The sequence below is a fragment of the Zootoca vivipara genome, chromosome 4 (genome assembly GCF_965207765.1).
Source record: "Zootoca vivipara chromosome 4, rZooViv2.hap1.1, whole genome shotgun sequence".
Classification (NCBI taxonomy): domain Eukaryota; kingdom Metazoa; phylum Chordata; class Lepidosauria; order Squamata; family Lacertidae; genus Zootoca; species Zootoca vivipara.
Genome location: NC_142587.1, coordinates 101,895,526 through 101,915,792, shown reverse-complemented (window position 1 = coordinate 101,915,792; position 20,267 = coordinate 101,895,526). Strand labels below are relative to the sequence as shown.

Genomic DNA, 20,267 nt, shown 5'->3' with positions numbered 1-20,267 from the left:
ACGAGAGAAAACACCATTATGATCCGTTTGGTGTCGTCTGCAAATGGGATGAGCATCCCCTCAGTTCCTTCATCCAAGTCATTTATAAAGACGTTGAACAACAATGGGCCCAGGACAGAACCCTGCAGCACCCCTCTTGTCACTTTCCCCCCAGGATGATGAGGAACCACGAAGGAGTCCTCTTTGGGTTCTGTCAGTCAAATCCACCTGACAGTTACCTCATTCAGCCCACATTTTACCAGCTTCCTCACATAAATATCGCAGGGACCTTGTAAAAAGCTTTACTGAAATCAAGATGCACTATTTCCACAGCAGTCCCGTGATCAACTCCATCCCCCCCCCCAAAAAAAAGAGAGGAGAGATTTCTCTGGTTTTACTTGTTTTTGAGAAAGCCAGGTTTTCAATCTAAATGTTTATGTTGCGATATCTTCAGATGAAGGGCATAAAAATGATAATAAATAAGGATATTGGCAAGCCAGAACATGTGTAAAGGAAGGCGATTAATTAATTTATTTAATTTGTAAACCACCCAACCTAGTGGTGCCAACTTGAATAAAATATTGGTGGGGGCCCAGGTAAGACCCGCCTTGCACAATCAATCACATGATCCATGCACACCATTTGAATGGCAATGCCTATAATGGCAGCAACTTTTTAAAAAGTAATATTTTGAGCCCGAAGTTCATTTTACCAGCAGCTCCCCTTGCCCCTGAGAACACTTCTAGCATTTCATCTCCTCTACTTTTTGCATTGTTCAGCAGTGGGAAAAGTTACCTCTTCACACCGGATGTCCATTTGGTATGGCCCTTTCCAGGTTTTTTCCTGCCCATTGTGTTTGTCTTTCATTTGTTCTCCCATGTGTGTTGTCAGTAGAAGCCACAATTCCATGGGTACTCTAGGTGGTGCAGAAAGTACCTAGAAGCTCCCAAGAGGTTGAAGTGCCGATCAAACTTCAATTTTGCGATCTATAAATTCCAATTAGCAGTACTGGGGGTGGTTCAGATTGTGTGGCAATGCTTTTGGCCAGCAGAGGGTATTAGAGGGCCCGCGTACTTTCCCTTTAAAGCAAACTTGGGTCTCCAGCTGTTTTTGGACTACAACTCCCATCATCCCTAGATAGCAGGACTGATGGGGATGGATGATGGGAACTGTAGTCTGGGAACTGCTGGGAACCCAAGTTTGGGAAACCCTGCTTTAAAGGAACTTTTGTGTTTTGCCCGCAAACACAGGACCTGTCCATGTTTGTATTTTCCTATATTTTGTTCTCCTCATGACCTTTGTGCGTTTATTTATTTTATTTTTTAAGAGGGCAAATTGAAAGAGAAATGGTACAGCAAGTTGCAGAAGAATAAAAGGTTGCGTTGGGGGGGGGAAACAACCCAAAAAACTGGGGGATGGCCTCCTCAAATATTTCATGGGGGGGGGGGCAAAGACCCCTAGGCCTTTAAGAGTTGGCACCTATTCCCTAAACCCACAGGTCTCAGGATGGTTACAAATAAAAACAAAACATAAAAGCACAAAACACCACATTTTAAAAGGGCATTAGATGTTGTTGGTATTAAAGGGTTAAGTAAAGATAATCTCGCAGATGGTTTTACAAAAGCTTTAAGTTTGCAATCACATCAAGATTTCTGTTCAGGTCTGAATTTGTTACAGCTCAGTGTCACGAGCGAGAGGGGGTGTTGGTATTAAAGGGTTAAGTTACACTAATCGCCCTGAACACTGAGCAGCTGAGCTTAATTAAACATCCGGGAATGTAAGACAGCCTGTATAAATAGTCAGTTCCTTGCATGTGCTCTTTCTCTTAGGAGCGTTATTTCTCTCAGTAGTGTTATCTCTTAGTTTTGATTGCTGTGTGTAGGAGTCATGCCTCAAGTTTGTGCATTGAGGCACAGTTTTGTTTAAGTTTTTACTTGGCCAGAGATGAAGGATGTCTGCCTTATCTCCTGGCTACGTTTTTCTAAATAAAGCTTTTTGAGTTTGCAACCTGCTCCAGAGTTCCTGCATTTACAACTCTTGCTGACTAATCCTTACTCTTTGCCGTTGTGCTAAAAAGCTCTGCTGAAATGGAAGATTTACGTCCGGAAGCGCGACTGGACCAGTAACTTTGTTTACTTAAACACAAGCTAATTAAAGCTTATGGACAGATGTCAATCAGCCAAAGGCCTGGTTAAGAAGGTGCAGATTTGCCTGGCTCCTAAAGCTGTATAATGGTTTTTCCGACCTTTGTATGGCTTCTTTGATGGGAAGTAAGCTTGGTGCTATCAATGAAGCTCTTTCCACATTCCACACAGTGATATGGTTTTCCCCCTGTATGAATTCTTTGATGGGAAGTGAGATGGGAGCCATTACTGAAGCTCTTTCCACATTGCACACACTGATAGGGTTTCTCCCCTGTATGAATTCTCTGATGGGAAGTGAGATGCTGTTTGTGACTGAAGCTCTTTCCACATTCCATACACTGATAGGGTTTCTCCCCTGTATGAATTTTGTGATGGGAAGTGAGATGGGGTCTCTGACTGAAGCTCTTTCCACATTCCACACACTGATAGGGTTTCTCCCCTGTATGAATTCTCTGATGGGAAGTGAGATCACAGCTCTTCCTGAAGCTCTTTCCACATTCCAAACACTGATAGGGTTTCTCCCCTGTATGAATTCTCTGATGGGAAGTGAGATCGGAGCGCTGTCTGAAGCTCTTTCCACATTCCACACACTGATAGGGTTTCTCCCCTGTATGAATTCTTTGATGGAAAGTGAGAGAGGAGCTGTGACTGAAGCTCTTCCCACATTCCACACACTGATAGGGTTTCTCCCCTGTATGAATTCTTTGATGGGAAGTGAGATCGCAGCTCTGACCGAAGCTCTTTCCACATTCCATGCACAGATAAATTTTAATTCCAATAAGATTTTGTTGATGGGAAGTGGAATGGGAGCTCTGACTGTAGCTTTCTCTACACTCCAAGTTTTTACGTGGCTTCTCCTCTCTGGGGATTTCGTCGTGGTCACCTTTGTTCTCGATTTCCGATTCATCACAATCTGCAATGGAGACAAAAAGGGATTAGAGCCTCAGGGACAAATGCAGAAGAACTGAAGGGAGTTGGGTGTGTGTTCATTACCTTTGTGATTTGTCATTAACCAGCATATTATCATTAGATTCTGATGGATTGTTGAATGTTGCTTAGTTTGATATATAGTAGTGGCCAAAATGGCGGAAGCCTTTTGGAAACAAGTGTATTTCAGAGGTTTGTTGTCTCAAAATACCACTTCTTTTGGAATAATACCATAAAATTATATACCAATGTAAAGGTAATTTAATCATTAATGTAAAGCAACAAAGTTTGTTCAATTATCTGTATTCTATCAAAACGTATAGCCAAATAACCAGAAAAAAGAAGCACAACTTGCTTAGGTGGACTTTTGTCAGTGTGTTATGTGATTGCTATCAAGTTGGTGGGTTTTTTGTGTTCTTTAATTTAGTGAGTTTGTGTTGTTGTTGTTGTTGTTGTTGTTGTTGTTTAGTCGTGTCCGACTCTTCGTGACCCCATGGACCATAGCACGCCAGGCACTCCTGTCTTGCACTGCCTCCCGCAGTTTGGTCAAACTCATGTTTGTAGCTTCGAGAACTGTCCAACCATCTTGTCCTCTGTCGTCCCCTTCTCCTAGTGCCCTCCATCTTTCCCAACATCAGGGTCTTTTCCAGGGAGTCTTCTCTTCTCATGAGGTGGCCAAAGTATTGGAGCCTCAGCTTCACGATCTGTCCTTCCAGGGAGCACTCAGGGCTGATTTCCTTCAGAATGGATAGGTTTGATCTTCTTGCAGTCCATGGGACTCTCAAGAGTCTCCTCCAGTCAACTCCAGTGAGTTTGTAGAACATAATAAAATTATAGAAATGGCACAAAGAGTTGACTGGTCACCCAGAAAGCGATGTAAAATAGTAGTATTAAGTGAACAAGCCTACAGTTATGAAGAAATTAGAAAAAAGATTGGGGAAAACAACCAAAGCTGGCCTTTCTATATTTTTGAAGAGGTATAAGGAGACTAAGTCACTACAAAATCAGACTGGTAAAGGCAGGAAAAGGTGCAGAAAGGCAAGTGACAATCGAAGGATGGAGAGACTTTCCCTACATAACATCATATGGGTGTATACAAGATGACATGGTGAAATATAATGTGAAGTTCAGTGCAAGGACTGGTCAAAACAAAATAAAAAAATTCCTTCCATTAAAGACCAACTAAGTTTTTTATTTTGGTATGAGCTTTCGTGTGAGCCATCAAACCTCAGAAATACACTTTTCAGAAAAGGTTTCCACAATTTTGGCACTACCGGTAGTATAAGTTACTCATTTTAAAGTTAATGTTCTTTTTATATGGGATCAGAATATTATTTATCTTTCATGTTTATATATGTGTTGGAAGCCGCCCAGAATGGCTGGGGCAACCCTGCCAGATGGGCAGGGTATAAATGAACATTATTATTATTACTACAGTGGTACCTCAATTTAAGAACATTCCTGTTCTGGAAAAGATCAAGTTGGTAAACCGAGTTAGCACTGTATTACTATCATCATCATCATCATCATCATCATCACTGCTACTACTACCTGAGATACAATAAGCCTAGCTCTTCTCTGGGATGGATTTTGTTTGGCCCAGTCATGGCATCCCCTCCATCTCCATCTCCAATGTCAGGCGTCTCTTTGGTCAACCCAAGACTGACAGGAGCAAAAACAAAAACAGAAAACCTGAAGCTACTTATCTTTCCTAACAATTATGAAGCTGACATTTAACATGGCCTGAGCAGTTCAGAGCAGCCCAATCGTGGCAGAAAAAGGAATAATTTGAGGAAGGTTGTTCAAATAAAAAACTGTAATTTGCTGTTTATTGTGGGGGTGTTAGGTTCCCAAGAGCTCTAGGGGCCGCTGTTGAACTCTGTGAAAATATATGAGGCTTGTCAAATAGAGGTATTTTTTGAATTTCCAGGCAGATATGGCGATCCCACAGGGAGCCTTACCAAGAGATGCCATGATCCCACGATTCTCCTCCATGACGTCCTTATGCAGAGCTCTCTGGTCAGGATCCAGCAACGCCCACTCCTCGTCTGTGAAATGAACAGTGACGTCTTCAAAGCACACTGGACCCTAAAAGAAAAAGGGAAATGTCCTCCTCTGAGACAGCAGAAATATGATCTGCTACACAATGCTCTGTTCTTTCCTTCCTGTTATTTGCTGTGTTGTTTCAATAGGATTGCTTTGCTGCCCATTTTAATTATGGATGTTTATTTTATTCTGCCTTTGAATTATGAGTATTCGTCTTTGTACAAATAGGTGGTACTCCCCACCTTGTGTTTTTCAAGTCATTCTGCCTACGCAAGCATTCCAGTTTGCCTGATGGAAAGATCCACTTTCTCCTCTCTTGGTGAGCTGTTCTGGGGAGTTTCCTCCCAATGCCCCAGAGCCAAATTCAAGGGGTTCATGGGGGCATGGAGAGGGGGAGGAGTGGGGGGCAGGCCCCATTTTGCAGCGGGTAGGGCTGGTTAGGTGAATCCTGGCCACTATTTGTAATTGTCTGCCCACTGCTTAGAAGCCTATTTTAGCATTCAGTGCTCAATCTAGAAATAAAATAAGCCTATTTTGGATAGCCATCTGTCTTGGATGATCTAGCAGAGATTCCTGCCATGCAGGGGGTCTCCTGGCTCTGAGAGACAAGCAGGGAGGGTGGCTTCTGGCAGAAGGAGAGGGAGACACCTGTGGCTCCTCCTTCTCCTGACTCACCTCTTCCTCTCCACCTCCCTCCTCCCTCTTGCCTCCTCCCTCTTCTGCCTCTGATTCTGGACTGCATTCTGCCACAGACTCTCCCAGCTCACTAAGTTATAATAATAATAATAATAATAATAATAATAATAATAATAATAATAATTTATTCCCCGTCCATCCGGCTGGTTTTCCCCAGGCACTCTAGACGGCTTCCAACAGAGATTAAAATACATTAAAATGTCACACATTATAAACTTCCCTAAACAGGGCTGTCTAGAAAATGTTTTCTGAATGTCAGGTAGTTGTTTATCTCTTTAACATCTGATGGGAGGGCATTCCACAGGGTGGGTGCCACTACCGAGAAGGCCCTCTGCCTGGTTCCCTGTAACTTTGCTTCTTGCAGTGAGGGAACCGTCAGAAGGCCCTCGGTGCTGGATCTCAGTGTCCGGGCAGAACATTAAAAGCCTCCCTAAATAGGGCTGCCTTCAGACGTCTTCTAAAAATCTGGTAGCTGTTTTTTTCTTTGACATCTGATGGGAGGGCGTTCCACAGGGCGGGCGCCACCACCGAGAAGGCCCTCTGCCTGGTTCCCTGCAACTTGGCTTCTCGCAACGAATGAACCGTCAGAAGGCCCTCGGTGCTGGATCTCAGTGTCCGGGCAGAACGATGGGGGTGGAGACGCTCCTTCAGGTATACAGGACTGAGGCCATTTAGGGCTTTAAAGGTCAGGACCAACACTTTGAATTGTGCTCGGAAACGTACTGGAAGCCAATGTAGATCTTTCAAGACCGGTGTTATGTGTTCCCGGTGGCTGCTCCCAGTCACCAGTCTGGCTGCCGCATTCTGGATTAATTGCAGTTTCCGGGTCACCTTCAAAGGTAGCCCCACGTAGAGCGCATTGCAGTAGTCCAAGCAGGAGATAATTAGAGCATGCACCACTCTGGCGAGACAGTCCGTGGGCAGTGATGGTCTCAGCCTGCATACCAGATGGAGCCGGTAGACAACCGCCCTGGACACAGAATTGACCTGCGCCTCCATGGACAGCTGTGAGTCCAAAATGACTCCCAGGCTGCGCACCTGGTCCCTCAGGGGCACACTTATCCCATTCAGGACCAGGGAGTCCCCCACACCCGCCCGCCCCCCCAAAACAGTACTTCTCTCTTGTCAGGATTCAACCTCAATCCGTTAGCCACCATCCATCCTCTAACCGCCTCTAGGCACTCACCCAGGACCTTCACTGGTTCTGATTTGAGAGGTAGAGCTGGGTATCATCCGCATACTGATGAACACCCAGCCCAAACCCCCTGATGATCTCTCCCAGCAGCTTCATATAGATATTAAAAAGCATGGGGGAGACGACGGAACCCTGAGGCACCCCACAAGTGAGAGCCCAGGGGTCTGAACACTCATCCCCCAACACCACATTCTGAACACGGCCCAGAAGGAAGGAGTGGAACCACTGTATAACAGTGCCCCTAGCTCCTAACCCCTCTAGACCAGTGGTCCTCAACCTTGGGCCTCCAGATATTTTGAGACTACAATTCCCATCATCCCTGACCACTGGTCCTGCTAGCTAGGGACCATGGGAGTTGTAGGCCAAAAACATCTGGAGGCCCAAGGTTGAGGACCACTGCTCTGGACGGTCCAGAAGGATGTTATGGTCAATGGTGTCAAAGGCCGCTGAGACATCCAGCAGAACTAGGAAACAGCTCTCACCTTTGTCCCTAGCTCGCCGGAGATCATCCACCAGTGCGACCAAGGCAGTCCCATGATGATCCCTTCCCGACTGGAAGGGATCCAGGTGATCCGCTTCTTCCAGGTGTGCTTGGAGTTGTTCAGCAACCACCCGCTCAATCACCTTGCCCAAGAATGGTAGATTTGAGATTGGGCGATAATTAGCCATATTTGCCAGGTCTAAATATGTTTTTTTAAGAGGCGGTTTAATGACCGCCTTTCAGCGGGTCTGGGAAGGCTCCCTCACAGAGAGAAACATTCACCACCCTGTGGAGCCCATCACCCAGCCCTTCCCAGCTTGCTTTTATTAACCAGGATGGGCAAGGGTCAAGGAGACAGGTGGTCGGTTTCACTCATCCAAGCAGCCTGTCCACATCCTCACAGGTAACATCCCATGAAACATGACTAGACAGGGCTCTCCCGCCCCGGCCCTGCTCCCACGGTGGAGTCCACCTCCTTCCGAATCTGAGCGACTTTATCTGCAAAAAACTTTGCAAAAGCATTGCAGGAGATCTTGGGGTCTTTACTAGGCCCCAATGACGAAGGTGGTTCTGATAGATTATGAACCACCTGGAAGAGTCTCCTGCTGCTGTTTTCTGCAGATGCAATGGAAACGGTGAAGAAGGTCCTCTTCGCCGTCACCATTGCCACTTGGTAGGTTCGAAGTTGAGCTCTAGCTCTAGCTCCATAGCCCTTGTTCGGTCTGATTCAGAACGGGTTTTCCACCACCAGCGCTCTAGCCGTCTCAGCAACTGTTTCATCCCTCTTCCTATTCTGACCGCCCATCCTTCTTCTACCTCCACTTCTTGGGCTCTCAGCTATCTTTCCTTCCTGGTTCCCCGGCTGCCTCCTCCCACCATTCCTCTGTGCCCAACCAGTCCATGACATTGCTCCATCCCTCTGCCTCTGTCCCCACAAGGCAGCTTCCCCTGACCTGATCTGGTTCAACAGCCGCTGCTTCCCTTCTGCCCCCATGAAAAGGTGAATAAGGAGGTCTTGCTGGCTTCATTCTGTCACCTGCAAAAGAAAAAAGGTAAGCAGGATGCCAGGAGTGCCTGCTTCTCTCACAGTTGAAACAGGGCCTTTGAGAAAGCCTGACCTGCTGAGATATGTCAAGAATGCTTTGATGGTGTTTCCTGCTTGGCAGGGGGTTGGACTGGATGGCCCTTGTGGTCTCTTCCAACTCTATGATTCTATGACCCCAAACGGAGAGAAGCCACCTTCCTCCTTACCCAGTGGCCTCTCTCTGGTGTCCAACGGAGGCCTCTCTGCCTCACAGGAATCCAGGTCCATTTCTGCAAAATGATCCATTTCCTGAAAAAAAAAACAAGGATTCAAAACAGAGAAGGAATGTTGAGAAATGTTAGAAGGAAAATGACAAAGACAAAATAATTAAGGGTGTTAGAGCTCATTCCATGGATGCCTTCCCAGAAAAAGGATGGTCCATTAGTAGAGCATTATGGGATGTTCTCCATCCTGTTTGGAGTCCCTTGAGAGTATCCAGAGGAAAGTCTCTCTCACCTGCTTTTTCTCCTCTGCCTGACTCAGGAGGAAACCTTCGGCCAGGGCCACCGCCTGGGAACTGGTCTCCGCTCCGCATTCCCTCACCCAGCTCTCCATCTCCGGGGGAAGGACAGCCAGGAACTGCTCCAAGATCACCAGGTCCAGCATCTCAGCTTTCGTGTGCCTTTCTGGCTTCAGCCACTGGTGGCAAAAGTGGTAGAGTCGGCTGCAAACCTCTCGGGGTCCTTTGGCCTCCTGGCAGCAGAACTGCCTCAACTGCTGGCTCTGCACCTCTGAGCGGAGGGTGTCCTCCTCACCCAGGATCTTCTGCACAGAGTTTTCCCAGAATCCCCCACTGCTCCCAGTTTGGATGCCATGGCCTCTTCCTGCTCCAGGGCCAGCTGAGTCTCGCTCACCCATCTGTGGTCTCACGAAGCCTCTAAGAGACCGGAAGAAACCCTTTTGTCTTCTGCCAAGTTCTGTCTGTTGTAATGAGAAGCTGTAGCAAATCCCACAAAGCAAATACATTGTTCTGTTACAAAAATTGTATAATATCAGGAGAAGAAAATGGTTCCCTGAGCAAGCATGGATGAGTCTTGCTGGGAACCAGTGTAGGACTGCACCACAGCCCAAACCGTGAGCTATCTTTCTGAAAAGAAAGAGGATGAGGAAGAGGAGGAGAAGAAGAAGAAAGTCTCTAGCCCTCTAGCAATACAAAAATGTGGAGGCAACTGAAGGGATTTATGGGAGATGAATCAGCCTGGTTTCTCCTGCCTTCCAGTCAATGCATGAAATCAGAACTGACTGACAAGGGAATCATTTCTATCTTGTGAAAAATGGATGCTTGGCTCTAGTGGGGGTCCTCATCCGGGGGTCCTCAGGAGTTGCCCCAAACCCCAACCCCACCCCTCTGCTTCTGTCTCCTTTTCTTGCACTTGGCCTCTCATCCACTCTCAAGACAGACTCCTAGGGTGGGGTCCCTTTTTCTTTGCTCTGAAGGCCAGGTATGTATCTGGCCAACCCACTGAGGGCCAGGTGGGTGGGGCCCAATACATCTCCCTTGAAATTTAGGCAGGTAATTTAGTATTATTATTCTATTAGATACGGTAGCTTGACACACACACAGCCATTAATGCCAAGGTCCCTGGAGTCTCAGTGAGTAGCAGCGCCCATTTCCGGCTCGACTGGTTTTCCAGCAAGAATCCCTTTGGGACAGAGAGGATGTGGTCCTGGGATGCCATGCTCTGGGTGCGAGGGGATTGCTGCAGTGGCCTCCGTGTGGAGCTGCCCTTGGAGACGACTGGGAAACTGGTTTGCAATGCAGCAGCCAGACTATGGGCTGGGATCCCTCTCTTTATTCCTGGTCTCTCTTTCCCACCTTTTGTCCCTCCCTGTGGGTTTCTTGGGGGTGGGGCTTCCTAGTCCACCTCCCCTTCCAGCTTTGGAAAACCATTTGCACATGTTTCCTCTGTTGTGCAATGACACTGAGCGACGTCACACAGAGTTAAAGTCCCAGGGACTCCTTTGTTTGAAGAAGGGAGATTTCGCGGGAGTTTGGGATCCTCTGATCTCCAGGAAGGAGAGCCTTGCAGACCTCGCCCCTCCTCCCTGGCAGAACCCTCTCCTCCCTGACTTGGGTTTGTCCCCCCAGGCACCTGGGGACCCCCCCCCGTCTCCCCATTGCACCCTCGGGGGGGGGGAGAGAGGAGACTCACCCGACCATCCCAGGAGTGAAGGGACAGCGATGCAGCCTTTGAAGGAGAGACACCAAAGCAGGAAAGGAGGACTGGGGAGGGAGGGAGGGGTCTTGGCTCTGGAGGACCTGGGAATCCCCCTTGCTTCCTGTCCTCTCTAGGAAGGCAGCTCGCTTCCCTTTAACCCTTGCAAAGCCGAGTACACCCAGCTCTGCCCTCTCTCGCTTGCCAGAACCTGACCTGATCCCGGCCTCTCTAATCAGCTTCTAATCGGCTTCCGTTGCTGAAGCGCAGATAGTTGGGGGGGGGCGCTGTTTTGCAATCGCTGATTGGCAGCTGTCCAATGCCGATGATCCCAACTGGCTTCCCATTGAGAAATGGAGGTCCCTCGCGGGGTCTGGCTCTATCGCGGAGCTAGGACTTCATCTCATAAGCAACAGCAGAAAGTGGGGGAGGCGGGTCTATATCAATATTGGGCGTATCAAATTTATTGTATAAAAAGCAGATTAATGGAAGAGTACACATGATTTGCCCACCTCCTTTAAAAAATGTTTTTATTTATTTTCTTGATACAGAATATAAATTCTCAGAAAGCAATGGTTACAAGAGGCAGGCAAGTAGGGTCTCACCCTGCGTACCAGATGGAGCTGATAGACAGCCCTGGACAGAATTGACCTGCATCTCCATGGACAGCTGTGAGTCCAAGATGACTCCCAGGCAGCGCACCTGGTCCTTCAGAGGCACAGTTACCCCATTCAGGACCAGGGAGTCCTCCACATCTGCCCGCCTCCTGTCCCCCACAAACAGTACTTCTGTCTTGTCAGGATTCAACCTCAATCTGTTAACCACCATCCATCTTCCAACCGCCTCCAGGCACTCACACAGGACCTTCAAACAGATACTTAAATTGTGGTGCCTAAAATTGAACACAGTATTCTAGGTGGGATCTGACCAAGGCAGAATAAAGTGGTACTATTACTGCCTTTGATCTTTGACCCGTTTGGTGTCGTCTGCAAATGTGATGAGCATCCCCTCAGTTCCTTCATCCAAGTCATTTATAAAGACGTTGAACAACAACAGGCCCAGGACAGAACCCTGCAGCACCCCTCTTGTCACTTTCCCCCAGGATGAGGAGGAACCATGAAGGAGTCCTCTTTGGGTTCGGTCAGTCAAATCCGCCTAAAAGTTACCTCATTCAGTCCTCCTTTTACCAGCTTCCTCACATAAATGTCACAGGGGACTTTGTCAAAAGTCTTACTGAAATCAACATGCACTATTTCCACAGCAGTCCCCTGATCAACAAAGTTTGTAATTCCATCCAAAAGAAAAAAGAAAAGAAAAGAAGGAGAGATTTCTCTGCCTTGACTTGTTTTTGAGAAATACATTCTTTCAACCTGTCTGTTTATGTTGTGAACCACCGTGAAATCTTCAGATAAAGGGCACATAAATTTTTCAAATGATAATAAGGAGGATATGGACAAGCTGGAACATGTGCTAATAAAGGCGACCAAGACAGTTTTATTTTATATAAGCATTTATTTAATTTCTATACCGCCCTATACCAGGGATGCCAAATTGAATAAAATATAGAAGGGGTTTAGTAAGCCCCTCCTCGCATAATCTATCACATGCTGTGGTGCATGCATGCCATTTTAATGGGAATGCCTATCAACTGGGGGGTGGCACCCTCAAATATTTTTTGGGGGCAAAGACCCCTCACCCTCTAAGAGTTGGCTCCGATTCCCTACACCCACAGTTCTCAGGAAGGTTAAAACATAAAATCACAATATGAAAACACAAAACAAACAGCCCAAAACCTGTAAAAAAAACTTTGCAAAATCATTGCAGGAGATCATGTGACCCATACTGTGCTCTTATGGAGCACGTGATTCCGCTAAATTGCGAACCAACTGAAAAAGTCTCCTGCTGCTGTTTTCAGCAGATGCAATAGAGGCGGTGAAGAAAGTCTTCTTAGCCGTCGCTATCGCCACTTGGTAGGCTTGACATTGAGCTCTAACCCGTGCCTGGTCAGATTCAGAATGAGTTATCCACCACCGGCGCTCTAGCTGTCTCAGCGATTGTTTAATTGCCCTCAGATCCGGGGAAAACCACGGGGCTGTCCAGGCTCCATGCAATTGGAGAGGGCGCTTCGGAGCCAAACAGTCAATAGCCCTGGTTAACTCCACATTCCAGCGGGCCACCAGGGAATCAGCTGAAAGGCCATCAACATGGGATAAAGTATCCCCTACCACTCTCTGGAAGCCAATTGGATCCATTAGGTGGCGGGGGCGGACCATCCGAATCGGTCCCACCTCCCTGCAGAGGGGAAGGGTCGTGGAGAAGTCCAGTTGCACCAGGTAGTGATCTGACCATGGCACTTCTTTAGTTTCGCTTTTACTTAGTGTCAGATCACCAATATCCATAGAGGTAAACACCAGGTCCAAGGCATGTCCGTGGCTATGGGTTGGGCCAGACTTATTCAGGGACAGCCCCATGGAGGCCATGCTTTCCACGAAGTCCCAAGCAGCCCCTTGTAAGGTTGTGTCGGCATGGATGTTAAAATCCCCTAGGACAACCAAACTAGGTGTCTCCAGGAGAACATCTGCCACAATCTGAAGCAGCTCGGGCAGGGAATCCTTGGTGCAGCGGGGAGGTCGGTACACCAAAAGGAATCCTGTACTGCCCCTATTGCCCAACTTCCAGAACATGCACTCAGAGAACTGGGTCTTCCCAATAGGACGCCTGGTGCAAACTAAGGACTTCCTAAAAATCACTGCAACCCCCCCCCTGCCCACCCACAAGGTAGCGTAAGAGAAACCTGGTGGACAAGCAGCAGCAAGGACAGGCCCATCTGCTTCATCCAACCAAGTCTCTGTTACACATGCCAGGTCAAGTCCTCCATCCACAATCAAGTCATGGATGGCAGTGGTCTTATGAATCATTGACCTTGCATTGCACAGCAGTACCTTCAGGTCGTGTGGGTAACCCTTGCCGATTCTAGTATCCATCCGGTCAAGACCAGACCCTGAGGCAGGGATAGTCCTCAGGCAACGACTAAATCTGTCTCCTCGGTAATGACATGGTCTGGTCTTAGCGTAACTCCTCCTCCTACCCGTGATCACTGGGATTGGTTGTCCCAGTGCCAACCCCCCCCCCCCCCCCCGTGGAACCTGCCCCAGCCATTTTGTTGGCTGGGGCCCACTCCCAGGCAGCCCTGACCCCTCCCCTTAAAATCAAATTAAAACCAATACAAGAAACAACCAAAACAATAAAAAAATAAAAAGCAAAAACACAGACACATCAAAATTACAAGCAAAGCAGCAGCGGCACTGTTCCAGGTTTCCTAGGAGCCTCAAAAGCTGTAGGGGAGTATGGGTCCTGCCCCCGGGCCCAAGGTGGAAAGTAGGCTTTCGGGGGAGCAGTCCTCCCAAACACTCTCAGGCAGAGCAGCATAAAGTTGTATACTAAAGTTATTTCCACCCTTCATATGAATTCTTTGATGGGAAGTGAGATGGGAGCTCGTACTGAAGCTCTTTCCGCATTCCACACACTGATAGGGTTTCTCCCCTGTATGAATTCTGTGGTGGGAAGTGAGAGAGAAGCTCCGACTGAAGCTCTTTCCACATTCCATGCACTGATAGGGTTTCTCCCCTGTATGAATTCTTTGATGGGATATGAGATCGGTGCTCCGACTGAAGCTCTTTCCACATTCCACACAATGATGTGGTTTCTCCCCTGTATGAATCATTTGATGGGAAGTGAGATTGGAGCTCGTACTGAAGTTCTTTCCGCATTCCACACACTGATAGGGTTTCTCCCCTGTATGAATTCTTTGATGGGAAGTGAGACTGGAGCTCGTACTGAAGCTCTTTCCACATTGCACACACCGATATGGTTTCTCCCCTGTATGAATTCTTTGATGGGAAGTGAGAGAGAAGCTCCGACTGAAGCTCTTTCCACATTCCATGCAGTGATACGGTTTCTCCCCTGTATGAATTCTTTGATGGGAAATGAGATTGGAGCTCTTCCTGAAGCTCTTTCCACATTCCATGCACTGATATGCTTTCTTCCCAGTGGGATTTCTTTGATGGTAAGTGAAATGGGAACTTTTTCCACTTTCAAGATATTTATACAGCTTTTCCATTGTGGGGATTTTGTCATGGTCACCCTTGTTCTTAATTTCCAGTCCATCATTATCTACAATGAAGAGAAATGGATTAGAGCCTCAGGAAGAAATTAATGAAGAATACTTGTTAACACTGGTAATAGAGGAATAACACAAGTGGGTTAGATGGAAGGTTTTACTGAAGTGTTGGGTACATTTATTAACCCGGATCAACTGACATCCTTACGGGAACCTGTGATTCGATAAGCCTGGCTCTTCTCTCAAATGGATTTTGTTTGGCTCCATCATGGCTTCTCCTCCATTTCCAATGTCAGTCTTCTCTTTGGACAGCCAAAGACTGACGGGAGGAAAAACAAAAACTGAAAGCCTGACAGAAGCTACTTCAACTTCCCTAACAACTCTGAAGTTTACAGTTAAAATGGCCTGGGCAGTTGAGACCAGCCTGATTCTTGTTTAATATGCTGCAACTCAAGGAAGAACATTCGCAGAAAAAAACAGTAATTTACTGTTCAAGGTTTATTGTGGGAATATTGTTTAGGGACCCAGGTGTCGCTGTGGTTAAACCACTGAGCCTAGGGCTTGCTGACCAGAAGGTTGGCGGTTCGAATCCCTGTGACGGGGTGAGCTCCCGTTGCTTGGTCCCAGCTCCTGCCAACCTAGCAGTTCGAAAGCACATCAAAATGCAAGTAGATAAATAGGAACCGCTACAGCGGGAAGGTAAACGGCGTTTCCATGTGCTGCTCTGGTTCGCCAGAAGCAGCTTTGTCATGCTGGCCACATGACCTGGAAGCTATACGCCGGCTCCCTCGGCGAATAATGTGAGATGAGCGCGCAACCCCAGAGTCGGTCACGACTGGACCTAATGGTCAGGGGTCCCTTTACCTTTACTATTGTTTAGGGAAGCTTTTAATGTTTAATAGATTATTGTATTTTAATGGTTGTTGGAAGCCGCCCATTATTATTATTATTGAAATCCCAGGTGTTTTAAGGGGGCGCTGTTGATCTCTGTGAAAATATAGGAGGTTCATCACAAGAAGGTATTTTTTAAATTTCCAGGCAGATATGACCACCCCACAGGGAGCCTTACCAAGAGAGGCCACGATCCCACAATTCTCCTCCATGACGTCATTATGCAGAGCTCTCTGGTCAGAATCCAGCAACGCCCACTCCTCGTCTGTGAAATGAACAGCAACATCTTCAAAGCACACTGGACCCTAAAAGAAAAGGGAAATGTCCTCCTCTGAGACAACACTGTTGTTCTCCACCACTCCTTGACCTAAGACATATTTCCAGCCCTTGGCCTCTGTCCCCACAAGGCAGTTTCCCTGACCTGATCTGGTTCCACAGCCGCTGCTTCTCCTCTGTCGCCATGTAAAGATGGATGAAGAGGTCTAGCCAGTATCACTGTGTCACCTGCAAGAGGAAAAAGGTAAGGGGGAGGCCCAGAGTGCCTGCTTCTCTCACAGGTGAATCAGTGACTCTCAAACTACAGAGGGGCCTTTGAGAAAGTCTCTCCTGCTGAGAGTATTTGGATGTTGGGGCGCATTTCAGATGTTAGTTGTGAAAAAAAATATCTCCCCTCCTCTGGGCCCCAACTATCTCCCCAACAAAATACAGTGGTACCTTGACTTACGAAGACGATCCGTTCCGCGGCCGTCTTCGTAAGTCAAGGTTTTTGGTTCTCAAAGTGCCGCTACGGCGCCTGCGCCGACCGTGCGTGCTGCTCTGCGGGCGAAAGGACTTCTGGGGGTTATCGACTTCGGAAGTCGAAACCTTCGGAAGTCTAAGTGTTCGGATGTCAAGGTATGACTGTATGAAAAGAACCCACATATGAGTTGGAAAACCAACAGAATGAGACTAAACGGAGAAAAAAACTTCTCCCTCCTTACCCAGCTGCCTCTGTCTAGTGTCCAACGGAGAAATCTGGCCCATTTCTGCAAAGAGATCCTTTCCCTGAAAAAAGAAACAAGGATTCAAAACAGAGAATAGGGAGAAGGATTATAAAATTAATGTCAGGGCCAACAGCTTTAAGGCTGTTAGATCTCACTTAATGGATGCCTTCCCAGGGGGGGGGGGGGGAGAGCCACCAGTAGACCATCATGGGATGTTCTCTGTCCTGTTTGGAGCCCCTTGGGAGTATCCAGAGGAAAGTCTCTCTCACCTGCTTTTTCTCCTCTGCCTGACTCAGGAGGAAACCTTCGGCCAGGGCCACCGCCTGGGAACTGGTCTCCGCTCCGCATTCCCTCACCCAGCTCTCCATCTCCGGGGGAAGGACAGCCAGGAACTGCTCCAAGATCACCAGGTCCAGCATCTCAGCTTTCGTGTGCCTTTCTGGCTTCAGCCACTGGTGGCAAAAGTGGTAGAGTCGGCTGCAAACCTCTCGGGGTCCTTTGGCCTCCTGGCAGCAGAACCGCCTCAACTGCTGGCTCTGCACCTCCGAGCGGAGGGTGTCCTCCTCATCCTGGATCTTCTGCACTGGGTTTTCCCAGAATCCCCCACTGCTCCCAGTTTGGATGGCATGGCCTCTTCCTGCTCCTGGGCCTGATGAGTCTCGCTCATCCATCTCTGCTCTCAGGAAGCCTCTAAGAGATCAGAAGGAACCCTTTGCTCTTCTGCCAAGTTCTGTCTGTCTTAATGAGAAGCTCTAGCAAATCCTACAAAGCAAATACATTGTTCTGTTACAGAATTTGTAGGTCAGAAGAAGCAACAGGATCCCTGCGCAATCATGGATAAGTCTTCCTAGGAACCAGGGCTGGACGATTACAACGCAAAATGTGGAAGCAACTGAAGGGATTTCTGGGAAATGAACCAGCCTGGTTTCTCCTGCCTTCCAGTCAATGCATAAAGTCAGAACTGACTGACAAGGGAGTCATTTGTATCTTGTGAAAAAGGGATGCTTGGCTCTAGTGGGGGTCCTCACCTGGGGGTCCTCAGGAGTTGCTTCCCCCCCCCACTCCCCTGCTTCTGACTCATTTTCTAGCACTTGGACTCTCTGCCATTCCCCATACAGACTCCTGGGGTGGGGTCCCTTTTTCTTTGCTCTGAGGGCCAGGTATGTATCTGGCCAACCGCCTGAGGCCAAAGACAGCTCTCTTTAAATTTAGGAGGGCTATTAATTATTATTATTCTATTAGATAGCTTAACACACACACACACAGCCAGATTTTAAATTTTTGTTAGAAACCGCCCAGAGTGGCTGGGGAAACCCAGACAGATGGGCAAGGTACAAATAATAAATTATTATTATTATTATTATTATTACTATTATTATTATTGCCAAGGTCCCTGGAGGCTCAGTGAGTAGCAGTGCCCATTTCCGGAGAGGATGTGGTCGTGGGATGCCATGCTCTGGATGCGAGGGGATTGCTGCAGTGGCCTCCGTGTGGAGCTGCCCTTGGAGACGACTGGGAAACTGGTTTGCAATGCAGCAGCCAGACTATGGGCTGGGACCCCTCTCTTTATTCCTGGCCTTTCTCTCCCACCTTTTCTTCCTTCCTTCTAAAATAAAAAAATTCCTTCAGTAGCACCTTAAAGACCAACTAAGTTTTTATTTTGGTATGAGCTTTCGTGTGCATGCACACTTCTTCAGATACAGTGAAATGGGAGTCCCCAGGCACTTATGTAGAGAAGGGGTGGGGAGGGGTGGGGAGGGGGAGGGGGGATCACTCCCCTGCTGCAGAGAGAGAGAGAGAGAGAGAGAGAGAGAGAGAGAGAGAGAGAGAGAGAGAGAGAGAGAGAGAGAGAGAGAGAGAGAGAGAGAGAGAGGAAGAGGAGACTCACCCGATCATCCCAGGAGTGAAGGGACAGCGATTGCAGCCCTTGCAGGAGAGACACCAAAGCAGGAAAGGAGGACTGGGGAGGGAGGGAGGGGCCTTGGCTCGGGAGGACCTGGGAATCCCCCTTGCTTCCTGTCCTCTCTAGGAAGACAGCTCGTTTCCCTTTAACCCTTGCAAAGCCGAGTCCACCCAGCTCAGCCCTCTCTCGCTTGGCAGAACCTCGGCTTTTTATTATTTTTTTAATGGATTTAGGGGGGCAACTGCCCCTTTGCCTACGCCAATGCCCAGATATCCTTTTGGGGGTGAGGCTCTTGGTTGGACTCTGAGCTTCTTATATTATTAAGCTTTCCCCATATGCTTTGTTTAGGATTGCCAGACTCAATAGAGGACAGGACTTCTGTGCCTTTAATTGCCCTGCTCTCTTTTGAGTCTGGAAACCTGAAAGAAACCAGCAGGCCCTTTGTTTAATTTCCAAGCAAAGGGTCTGCTGGTTTCTCTTTAGGGTTTCCAGACTCAAAAGAGAGCAGGGCAATTAAAGGCACAGAAGTCCTGTCCTCTATTGAGTCTGGCAACCCTAGCCGTAAACCAGAGGAACAGCTTGCAGGGAAAAAGACTTTGCAGGAGAACTTCCTCCTCGAATTCAGGAGTGGAGAGATAAGAGGGGATCCCAGGGTCATCTAGTCCAACCCCCAGCAATGCAGGAATCTCAGCTTGTTGCAGGAATTTATGTATGGGGGGGGGCTGCCCCTCCAGCAGATCTCATGCACATGCAGCCCACCACCAAAATCAGCACAATCACTTTTGTCATTTGTCCCCACAAAACACTTCATCCCAGTTTCTTCCTATCTATTCAAAGGGACTCTGCTCCACAATTCCAAATGTCACAATTCACTGATCACTGTATCTATGGACTGGCTCACTGGGGAAACTTCAGAGATTCATAGAGACAGGTGAGCTCAGCTACTCAGCAGCCCTTATGCCTGAGTCATAATCCCTGGCCTCCTGTTACCTGAGTGCCAGACAGGTAGCCATTCCAGAAAGAACAAACCCAGATGAAGGCAAAAGGCTGTGATTAACTTGGCTGGGAAACAGGGAAATGTAAATCTCTCTTTATCCCCCCCCCAATAATTTTTATTCAATTTTCCATATAAACAACACATAAACAACAACAAAAAGAAAATACAAATTCTCTTATCTCCTCCTCTCAATTCAATTCGCTCTGCCGAGCTGTGACTACCCTCCCTCCCGCCATTCGGCTTTATTGCTTAACCTTATCTCACAGTTCCTTTTAGTCCATCTAGTTAAAACCAGTTCGTAGGATTTATTTCAGTCCTCCACGTGTCTTTAAACTTCTACAGTTCTTCTCCATAGAGTCAATGAATTTACTCCGTTCCCTTTGGTACTTTGTATCTCCCTGGACACGGATCCCGCAGGTCAACTTTGCTAATTCTGCATAGTCTATCATCTTCGTCTGCCACTCCTCAATCATCGGTATCTCTTGTGATTTCCATTTTTGGGCTAATAAAATGATTTCCATTTTTGGGCTAATAAAGTCCTAGCCGCAGTTGTGGCATACATTAATAGTCTCTTATCTCTTTTTGCTATTTCCTCTCCTAACAGTCCCAATAGAAAAGCTTCAGGTTTGTTGGGAAAAGTATACCTAAAAATTTTTTCAGTTCAT

At 47.5% G+C, this 20,267-nt stretch overlaps 2 protein-coding genes across 2 annotated transcripts; both read right to left on the bottom strand.

The window, feature by feature from the left end:
* Positions 1–1,529: 1,529 nt before the first annotated feature.
* On the bottom strand, positions 1,530–10,828 carry LOC148686094 (uncharacterized). Its single transcript, XM_088668934.1, has 6 exons — positions 10,706–10,828; positions 9,009–9,489; positions 8,720–8,801; positions 8,422–8,504; positions 5,012–5,138; positions 1,530–3,036 (listed from the first exon to the last, which is right to left on the bottom strand). The coding sequence occupies exons 1-6, from the start codon at positions 10,711–10,713 to the stop codon at positions 2,198–2,200; spliced, it is 1,620 nt and encodes a 539-aa protein (XP_088525060.1). The 5' UTR covers positions 10,714–10,828; the 3' UTR covers positions 1,530–2,197.
* A 1,372-nt stretch (positions 10,829–12,200) lies between these two features.
* Positions 12,201–18,729, bottom strand: LOC132592088 (uncharacterized). The gene is made up of 6 exons (XM_088668935.1): positions 18,591–18,729; positions 16,972–17,464; positions 16,700–16,763; positions 16,141–16,223; positions 15,898–16,024; positions 12,201–14,881 (listed from the first exon to the last, which is right to left on the bottom strand). The coding sequence occupies exons 2-6, from the start codon at positions 17,371–17,373 to the stop codon at positions 14,037–14,039; spliced, it is 1,521 nt and encodes a 506-aa protein (XP_088525061.1). The 5' UTR covers positions 17,374–17,464; positions 18,591–18,729; the 3' UTR covers positions 12,201–14,036.
* Positions 18,730–20,267: the final 1,538 nt, after the last annotated feature.

Excerpts from the sequence above, each read along its gene's own strand:
- LOC148686094 (XM_088668934.1), bottom strand. Across the intron at positions 8,505-8,719 it reads CACCAGAGAGAGGCCACTGG|GTGACAGAATGAAGCCAGCA; the intron begins GTAAGGAGGAAG and ends TTTCTTTTGCAG. Across the intron at positions 5,139-8,421 it reads CGGCTGTTGAACCAGATCAG|GGTCCAGTGTGCTTTGAAGA; the intron begins GTCAGGGGAAGC and ends TTTTTCTTTTAG.
- LOC132592088 (XM_088668935.1), bottom strand. The coding sequence starts at position 17,373 with ATGGATGAGCGAGACTCATCAGGCCCAGGAGCAGGAAGAGGCCATGCC. Across the intron at positions 16,224-16,699 it reads CACTAGACAGAGGCAGCTGG|GTGACACAGTGATACTGGCT; the intron begins GTAAGGAGGGAG and ends TTCCTCTTGCAG. Across the intron at positions 16,025-16,140 it reads CGGCTGTGGAACCAGATCAG|GGTCCAGTGTGCTTTGAAGA; the intron begins GTCAGGGAAACT and ends CTTTTCTTTTAG.